The sequence below is a fragment of the Vittaforma corneae genome, assembly GCF_000231115.1.
Source record: "Vittaforma corneae ATCC 50505 unplaced genomic scaffold supercont1.10, whole genome shotgun sequence".
Taxonomy (NCBI): Eukaryota; Fungi; Microsporidia; family Nosematidae; genus Vittaforma; species Vittaforma corneae.
The window spans coordinates 83,786-92,631 of record NW_006889843.1 but is presented as its reverse complement, the minus strand read 5'-3'; the positions used below and the strand labels follow the sequence as shown (position 1 = coordinate 92,631).

Below are 8,846 nucleotides of genomic sequence, written 5' to 3'. Positions count from 1 at the left end.
GACGATTTCCGTTGTGGAAATGGTTTCCGAATACATGGTGGGATTCACGATGTGCATGACGGCAGGGACTCACATGACTGGTACAAATACGACAGTGATTATGGTCTTTGTAAGCCTCCAAAAAGCACACCAGTGGATGTCAAGCCCGTAACACCAAAGCAGCCTCCAAAAACTGATAACTGTGGTGGATTTGAGGGCAAGAAGGTCTATATTGTTGCAGACAATGGACTGTATCTAGCTAGATGCTACGGATGCGGCAGCGGCTCCAATCCTAATTCGGTCACTGTCCACGGAAGAGCTGGAGACGGGTTTGCTATGTGGACGCTATCGTCGCTAGACGGAAAGTGTATTCTAAAGTCTGATATTGGTCAATATGCTGCGAGATGTAATGGCTGTTGGAGAGGTGGTAAGTATCCAGACAGTGTTTTCAACCATATTAAGGATCCAAATGGTGCACCATATGCTCAGTGGACAGTTGAAAAAGTCGGGGATAAATTCGGATTTAAGGCTGATACTGGAAAGTACATGGCAAGATGCTACTTGTGCGTTCCAGGGCTAGCAAAAGACAATGCAGCAACAGTTCATTTTGACTCAGCTACAGGCCCAGCACTATGGAATATCCAACCAGTATAATAAATTAATCTCTTTGGTAATTATATGTTTGTTACTAAATGAATTGTCAGCAAAATTAGTTCATAAGTATTTATCGTGTTAACCTTAATTTAAACTACATTTGTATATTTGATTAGCCTCTTTGTGTTTAAGAGACTGCTTCCGTTGTTCGATATAACCAGGCCTCCAATGCGTATTTGAAGTTCCAAAATGTCCTATGTGCTGATGTTGATGGGGTACTGCCTGCTTTTTAATCAAGCACTCCATAATTCCTTCGATTTTTAATTGAGTTTAAAAATTTTTTAAGTTTGACACATAATTAAAAGAAGACATTGATTGAAATATGCAACTGTAGAAAGACATTTGTAGATCCTGTTTGTATTGTATTTAGTTAATGGCCAAGTAATAAATGTTTTTGCATTGAAAATTTTTAAACTATTTTTAAATAATTGATGGAAGTTGACATAAAATTTACTTCTCTTGATGCTGGATAAATATCAGAATTTTAATTTTAACCCATATGACACTTAAAGCTGACCAGGACACAGATGTCTCCTGCAAGAAAGCCAGGGAAAACAATTTGGAGGCACTTCTAGGTCTGATGAAGCTCAAGAGGGGGGAGTTATTGTCTAGTAGCAGAAAAGTAAGGACCCACAAAAACGATTTTCAAAAAGCGGTTCTGGTTGATGTATTTGCGATAACCAAGTTTCCATCCTCTGACACAAGAGAAGATCTGGCGCTGATATTAAATCACACATCAAGGAGCATCCAGATTTGGTTTCAGAACAATCGACACAGCATTTCATCCGAAGAGACCTGCGAAATAAGATTAAAATTCGGAATAGATTCAGATGAGGAAACAAACAGCAAAAAGAGGACGATAGACAGATACCTACTGGGTAAAATTTTAGAAACTCATTTATCAGATAGAACAAAAATGGCATGGGATTCCTTCATAAACTATATCCCGTTGAATTTAGAATAAATCACTTATTTGATCTACAGCAGCCGATGGAGAATAGGGTGGATATTCTGATGGCACGGTGGTTTTGTCTTGGTCGATGCAAAGTATCATAAAAATATTTTAGTCACGTACGTGAAATTAATTGGAATCTAAACGTTTTAATCTGAGGATTCGATGCCACAGTGAGCTTATTAACAGTCCAGTACTTGCATATGTGTTAATTTAATTCATATTTATAATTCAACGACATCGGGCTTATTTATGGCTTGTACACCAAAGGACTTTAAATCAGCCTCGGAAATAAGAGAGTTTTGCTGAAGCGTGTTCACCAAGCGTTTTATTTTGAATGTGATTTCGTGATCTTTTGTTTCTTCACAGCATGCTACTCCATTCTCAATAAACATCTTGATCCTCTTTATGAGTATTTTGACGAGTATACCTGAAAACTCAGATGAGATCTGTAAAAAGATTGGGAAAATGTGCTCATACAGATTTACAAGAAGAACTAAGCTGTCACTCATATAATTGATGATGCACGAGGCATATTCTACCAAGACTCTATCCTTTCTATCGCATTTGAGAATCAGGTACACAATCTTGTCAAAATCGTTAAATTTTGGATCGTCCATTGGACAGGAGTCTTTGTGAATCTTTTTAGTAAATTTTACATTCAAGATTGACGACGAAGATGTAAATAGCTTAAGAATGCCTGCAGGATTGGCCAGTTGTTCCTGGAACTTTTCGTCAAAGCAAAATTTCTCCTTCGAGTCGTTGTCTGTAACTTTGTAAACTTTAACTATGCGGCCAAAATCATCATACTTTGACTGCAATATGCAAAATGCATCAAACGTGTCTTGGTTGTATACCTCAATGTGGTTAAAAGCATCATGATAGTCCTCTGTGGTATTTCCACTTCTAAACTCCTGAAGTAGAAATTTTGCTTTAATACTGTCTTTCACACTACACAAAATTTTGCCAGGGTTTGTATCTACAATTTTCAGCTGAAGCTCGTTGCTATATTGCGAAAAATCATCGATCATATCTGAGTTGTTAATAATGATTGTGTGGCAGATTTTTCTGACATAGCTTCGACGAGACTCTGAGAGACTGTCTAATAGCATACAATTTTTGCTACAAATCTCTTTGCTGGCAAATTGAATATCCAGGCAGCTATTGACGGACAACATGAATTGAGAAAGTGCAGAAATTGGTTTTTCTTTAATTTCTGTGATGGAGCCTTGCTGAACATAGACTTAATGTCAGGCAAAACTGAAGTCTTTGGTTTTTCGGTTTTTTCTAGCGCGTCAAGCACAGTATTAACAAATAACTGACTGGCTGGAAAATTCTCGAGATAAAGTTTGGAAGATTCTAGGAATCTTGAAATATCTTTTTTATGAAAATCTACGTAATATCCAAACTCTGTCTTGCAATCCAATATCAACGAAATCTTGAAAAATAACTCAGGTGCTAAAAAGGTAAATGACTTGAACCCATCCCTAAATAACTGTCTGTAGCAAGCAATGACACACTCGTTGCATATCTCAAGTCCGTCTTTCGTTGCATTAGCCAGAGCAGCCGTGGATTGACTCTGGTTGATTGGACAGTTCTTTTCTAAGGTATCTATGTGTTTTTTAAACAACAGAAACTTATCATAGCCATCAACCCACATGCTCGGAACCTTCATTTCATTCTCCTGAATACTATTGTAGAATCCACGCAAATCCTCCGTATCAAACGATAGGCGTTCATTATCACCATCGATAAAGGTGGTATCACTGTAGTTTAGCTGTTTGAGAAAGTCCTCAAAAGCAAGCTTTTTTTCAATGGTAGGATTAAACATCATTGTATTAAGGACAATAAATCCGTAAGATACTCTCTTGCAGTTTTCTTGGTATTTTGTGTATCTTGCCAGCGTAGACTTTCGGGAAAGTCTTTGATATTGCCAATATTTTGATTAACAAACTCATTAGCATAGACTGTAATGACACGATCGATCACTTGGCTTTCACCACCCATGACAAATGAAGACAGAAATATTCGTAAAGCCTCGAGGATGCCGGTGTCCTTGAAATCAAAGGATTGGGCAAATCTTATCAAGCATGGTAGGTTTTTTTCTTTGCATAAAAATGCTCCAAGAGATTTAATATCAATCGATGGAAGAAGCCTGACCACATCAATACTCAAGGGACTGCACATGACATTTGATCTGTTAAACTCATCGATGCTCTGTGCCATATCGTGCTTCATTTGCAAACATTTTTGAATTTTTGCTTCTGAGTTCTTCTGTGAAAAGCAAATACAGCAGTTAGAGCAGTTCTTCAGATCTTTCCTGAGTTCCAACAGTGGATTGTCCAAGCTTTGAAACTTCTCGTGTGCAATTGGCTCAAGAAATAGTGTGCAATCGTGGTGGTAAAAGAGCGATGGAATGCTTTGCTTTGTCTGAATATTCCACCGTCTAATGATCCAGTTCAGGGGAGTTGGAGAATGTTGCGTGTCAGAAGAGCAACAGAAATATACAAGGCTCCTAAATACAGGTAATTCATATCCAACTTTGATTATTTTTTCAGGCAATCTGTGTGCAAAATCCAATATAAACTCCTTTGTAAATGGGAAATTTAGAAAAAGCTTCCTGTCTACAAAAAAATGAAGAAAGTCACGCTCAAGAACGTTAGCAAAAAGTCGGTAAATAGAAAGATCAAGCATGATGTGGGTGGAAAACAGGAACAGATACCTGAACAAGACTTTGAGTTTCTGCTCATAGCTCATTTGGCTGTAGCATTGTTCTATAATGCTAAAGTATATGTAGACAAGCTGGTTAAGATATTTATCTTGTGCTGTAAACTTCACATCAACCAAGTCGTCAAAGTCTATGCTTTTATGTGGAAACCTTAGCATTACTTCGAGATAATGCACAAACTCCTTATTTGTGGCTTTTGTAAGTGTCAATATTTGGCATAGATTTGCTTGATTGAGCTGGAGCTTATGCTATTTAAAAGCTTCTTTGACTCTCTCGAGGAAGGTGGCGGCGCCAGCGACAGCAGAGATTTGATAATTGACACCTCCTGTGATGTAAAGCATGCATCGTCCGTGTCTACCGACTCTACAGCACTTTGAATTTCTGGTTCCTCGTTTGTTGAATCTTCTTCTACTTTTTCACTGATATTTGCTTCGTAGTCCGAAAGCTTCATCAGGGGAAGCAAAACAAAGCTAGCTGTACTGAAAATAAGACAAAATAATTTCTACGCCAGATAACTTCAAATGTTTTCAGCAGTACCCATTCATACTCCGGTTGGATGTGACGGCCAACCGGCAGCATGCAAATAACGGATAAAAAGCAAGTGTGTTGGTTTTGAGGCACAAAACTTTGCCACACAAGCGACTACGCCTTTAGATACCTTTATTTTATTGGAACCAAGCAGCTATTCTACAGATGTAGACAAAGCTTGTGGCTATCGGAAGTCGCCCAATGTGATGTATTGTTGTAGCCTATTTGAATCCTAGAGATTGGTGTAGTCAAGAATCTGGTGTTTGTTGCTTTTTAACTTTACTCCCATGAATCTGTTCGTGATAGATTCAAAAGTCAGCCACTGCCAAATAAAGATTGTGTCGCTGGAGTTTAATTCAAAAGTAAGAATAGCAACATTTCCCGAGACAGTCTTACTGGATGAGTCTCTCACAAGTGTTACATGTATTGTGGCATCAAAATCCTCTATTTGCCAAATCGTAGACATCGATCTGGTGAATGGTAGAATAGTTCCACACAATAATGTCCAACGACAAGACGACATTAATGCTCTTTTGGACTTTATTGATTCGAAGCTTGCGCCAAGCCTTCTCAAAAAGCTTCACATCCTCTTCAAAAAAAGTAACATGCTGAAAAAGTTTATTTTGGAGATGGTTAGACGTATGTATTTTAAAAGAATATCCTCACTGTACTCTAGAAACACGTTTAATTCTCATACGTTTGAGATTTCTACTGAGTATTTTGAGCTTAAACAAGTTTCAGTTTGGCCGTCAGTCAACCGATCAATGATAAAAACTTCAGAGTACTTTAATCTAATACTGAAAAGATCATTCATAAACAAGCTTCTGGCATACATCACCCCTCTTGGTGGCTCGGTCTATGTTAAGGAGCTCAACACACATAAAATTATCAAAGAGTACATTCCAGTATCACAAAAATTGATTTTAAATCTTCTTTACAGGTCTGGTGTCTATAGAAGCTTCATAGCATCCAAGATAATGCGATATCTTACCGTAGTTGCAGGCCAAAGATTTGACTCTCACACATCAGTACGGTCAATAAAAAAATTTATAAGAATGTACAAGATTGATATTAATGAATGCGAAAAACGCGAATTTACAAGTTTCAATGACTTCTTTAGTAGAAAACTAAAACCAAATGCTAGATTTGTTGAAGTTTCTGGTAAAGTGTCGTCTCCAGCAGACTGTAGGCTCCTTGGAAACGCTGATGGAAAACTGCTGGGTATCAAAGGGAAGTTTTTTAAGGTCGAAGAGCTGTTGGAAAGACATGTTGCTTTTGAAAACATATGCATATGCAGGTTAGCGCCACAAGACTACCATAGATTCCATGCGCCACTTTCCTGCGAGGTAGTTTCGATTTACCACATTCAAGGCTCATACCACAGTGTGAATCCGATCAATAAGTTCAACAGAGTTTTGGATGAAAACGCAAGATCAGTAATAGTACTTAAAACAGGCCGAGGAACTATCTACTATGTAGCAGTTGGGGCTACGCTGGTAGGATCTATTGTTTTATCTGTCAAGGCCGGAGATCACTTGGACCAAATGGATGAGATTGGATATTTTAAATTTGGAGGGTCCTGTGTTGTACTTATAACTGATTTTAAATGGGAGCTTAAGGAAGAAATCAGTGGAAATTCACTTTCTGGAATCGAAACGCTTGTTCGAGTAGGGGACAGTCTAGAAAAGTGCTAGTCATTGCTACATAGCCAGCTATATCAAAGTACCTCACAAACGGAGTTATTAATTAAATAGATTCTTTTCAAACTTGACCTTCCACAAGTGATCATAGAATAAATGCCATTTAGTGCTTATATATGCATTCATTGTCAACTTGCACACATGTCTAGCAGCATAGCAATACTCAGAAATCATGTCAGGAGTGTTTATGCTTGACAGTTTAGTTAAAAGTACTTTCTTTCCATAGTTATAGATAAGATATGAAATACAAGCTATGCATTTAATTAAATTATAGCGCTTCTACCGAGCTTTCCGAGTCAGTGGAGCAGCTTTTAAAAATTTTAAGAGTTCCCTCCAAAATTATGTTTTTAAATTCAAAAAGTTTGAACCCCATCATGGCAACAGACGCAAAAAGCCCAATTGTAATAGACAATGGAAGTGGTGTTGTAAAGGCTGGATTTGCAGGGGACGATGCACCTCGCGCAGTCTTCCCGTCCATCATTGGTACTCCTCGCCACCAGGGGGTAATGGTGGGTATGGGACAGAAGGACTCATATGTTGGTGATGAAGCCCAGAAGAAGAGAGGAATTCTTGAGCTGAAGTATCCCATTGAGCATGGCATTGTCACCAACTGGGACTCAATGGAGAAAATCTGGCATCATACTTTCTACAATGAGCTGAGAGTGGCTCCTGAGGAACACGCAGTTCTACTTACAGAAGCGCCTCTCAATCCAAAGGCTAACAGAGAAAAGATGATTCAGATAATGTTCGAGACATTCCAAGTGCCAGCATGGTTCCTCCAGATTCAAGCAGTTTTGAGCCTCTATGCCTCTGGCCGCACCACCGGTATTGTCTTTGATTCGGGAGACGGTGTTTCTCATGTTGTTCCCATCTACGAAGGATACTCTCTTCCTCATGCGATCAAGAGAATCGACCTTGCGGGTAGAGACATAACTCAATATCTCAAGAAGATTCTTACAGAGTCAGGAATAAGTATGAATACTTCGGCAGAGGCTGAGATAGTCAGAGATATGAAGGAGAAGCTCTGCTATGTGTCTCTTGATTTTGAAAACGAGATGTTGACAAATAATGAAGAGAAGGAGTATGAATTGCCTGATGGTGTGGTTGTAAAGCTCGGAACTCAGAGATTCAGAGCTCCTGAAATTCTATTTAATCCCAGTCTTTATGGCATGGAATGCAAGGGCATCCAGCATGCAATCTATGATTCAATACTAAACTGCGATGTTGATATCCGAAAGGATCTCTACGGCTCCATTGTCTTGAGTGGTGGCTCCACTGTGTTCCCTAACATGGCCGAGAGAATCCAGAATGAGATTACCAAGTTTGCCTCGTCTTCTATGCGTGTTAAGGTCGTGGCACCTGCTGAGAGAAAGTACTCTGTTTGGATCGGAGGATCCATCCTTGCTTCGCTTTCTACCTTCCAGCAAATGTGGGTGACCAAGGAGGAGTATACTGAGCATGGACCATCTGTTGTTCATAGGAAGTGTTTCTAAGGTAAATTGTCTTTGAAAGCTTTGTATCTGTAGTTTTATATGTTTATAGTACGTTAAAGGTGTTGCAAAAGTATTATTAAAGCGCTGGTGTATATTGCTTAGTGTAATCTAAAACACGCCATATGGAATCAAAATTGTTTATTGAAAATGGGAATATTTCCTCATGCCCTATATCTTCCAAAGTACAAGTATAGCCTCTAAAGCTGCAATGCCACCAAGATGTAGTTCCAAATTTTGCTGGAATGTCGGCATAAGACTTGGATTCTGGTTGGTAGCTGTATTTAATGATTTGCTGGCATTAAGCATTTCAATTGATTATTCTTTGAATTCTGTCTAGAATCTCGTTTTTCATAGATACTTTCCTATTTTTTGCTTCTTTAATGCCGCCCTCATCTTCAAATGCAATTGCTTTGTTTATCTCTTCATTAATATGCGTATGTATGTCTCTGATCTCGTTTAAAATTGACCCATCAAGTGTTTTTAAAGCTTTCAAAAAGAGTTTAAAGGAGTTCTCAATACACTCCTTCATTTTATCCTTATCAAGAGCCTTGCGGGGAATATCAAGTTTTGGGTTTCCATTGTTGACTGTGTAGCCTAGTCCAAAACATCTGAGTTTTGTTGGAATCTCTGGTGGATTGTAACTCTTTTGAATTGGTGGCTCGGGCCAGCTGGTAAATTTCATAGGGGATAATTTACAACTAGTATTTCAATGGAGCATCGTCTTATTGCAAAGCCTCAACTAATGGCAAATAAGATACATCAAGTACTAATCTAGAAACAAGCAGTACTAGTGTAATACCACTTTAAATGTT

The 8,846-nt window shown here is 38.5% G+C and overlaps 8 protein-coding genes across 8 annotated transcripts; 4 read left to right on the top strand and 4 right to left on the bottom strand.

Moving 5' to 3' along the window:
- On the top strand, nt 1-633 carry VICG_01266 (uncharacterized protein; the record flags this gene model as incomplete). The annotated part of the gene is made up of 1 exon (XM_007604650.1): nt 1-633. A coding segment is annotated over one exon (633 nt), but the record flags the coding sequence as incomplete, so codon positions are not given.
- A 499-nt stretch (nt 634-1,132) lies between these two features.
- Nucleotides 1,133-1,597, top strand: VICG_01265 (uncharacterized protein; the record flags this gene model as incomplete). The annotated part of the gene is made up of 1 exon (XM_007604649.1): nt 1,133-1,597. The coding sequence occupies one exon, from the start codon at nt 1,133-1,135 to the stop codon at nt 1,595-1,597; it is 465 nt and encodes a 154-aa protein (XP_007604711.1).
- A 212-nt stretch (nt 1,598-1,809) lies between these two features.
- Nucleotides 1,810-2,697, bottom strand: VICG_01264 (uncharacterized protein; the record flags this gene model as incomplete). Its single annotated transcript, XM_007604648.1, has 1 exon — nt 1,810-2,697. One exon carries the CDS (start codon nt 2,695-2,697, stop codon nt 1,810-1,812), a length of 888 nt encoding a protein of 295 aa, XP_007604710.1.
- Nucleotides 2,688-3,416, bottom strand: VICG_01263 (uncharacterized protein; the record flags this gene model as incomplete). Its single annotated transcript, XM_007604647.1, has 1 exon — nt 2,688-3,416. One exon carries the CDS (start codon nt 3,414-3,416, stop codon nt 2,688-2,690), a length of 729 nt encoding a protein of 242 aa, XP_007604709.1.
- VICG_01262 (uncharacterized protein) lies at nt 3,416-4,522 on the bottom strand (the record flags this gene model as incomplete). Its single annotated transcript, XM_007604646.1, has 1 exon — nt 3,416-4,522. One exon carries the CDS (start codon nt 4,520-4,522, stop codon nt 3,416-3,418), a length of 1,107 nt encoding a protein of 368 aa, XP_007604708.1.
- A 606-nt stretch (nt 4,523-5,128) lies between these two features.
- VICG_01261 (phosphatidylserine decarboxylase) lies at nt 5,129-6,535 on the top strand (the record flags this gene model as incomplete). The annotated part of the gene is made up of 1 exon (XM_007604645.1): nt 5,129-6,535. One exon carries the CDS (start codon nt 5,129-5,131, stop codon nt 6,533-6,535), a length of 1,407 nt encoding a protein of 468 aa, XP_007604707.1.
- Nucleotides 6,536-6,915: 380 nt separating this feature from the next.
- On the top strand, nt 6,916-8,034 carry VICG_01260 (actin CyI, cytoplasmic; the record flags this gene model as incomplete). Its single annotated transcript, XM_007604644.1, has 1 exon — nt 6,916-8,034. One exon carries the CDS (start codon nt 6,916-6,918, stop codon nt 8,032-8,034), a length of 1,119 nt encoding a protein of 372 aa, XP_007604706.1.
- Nucleotides 8,035-8,341: 307 nt separating this feature from the next.
- VICG_01259 (uncharacterized protein) lies at nt 8,342-8,716 on the bottom strand (the record flags this gene model as incomplete). The annotated part of the gene is made up of 1 exon (XM_007604643.1): nt 8,342-8,716. The coding sequence occupies one exon, from the start codon at nt 8,714-8,716 to the stop codon at nt 8,342-8,344; it is 375 nt and encodes a 124-aa protein (XP_007604705.1).
- Between the last annotated feature and the right edge of the window lie 130 nt (nt 8,717-8,846).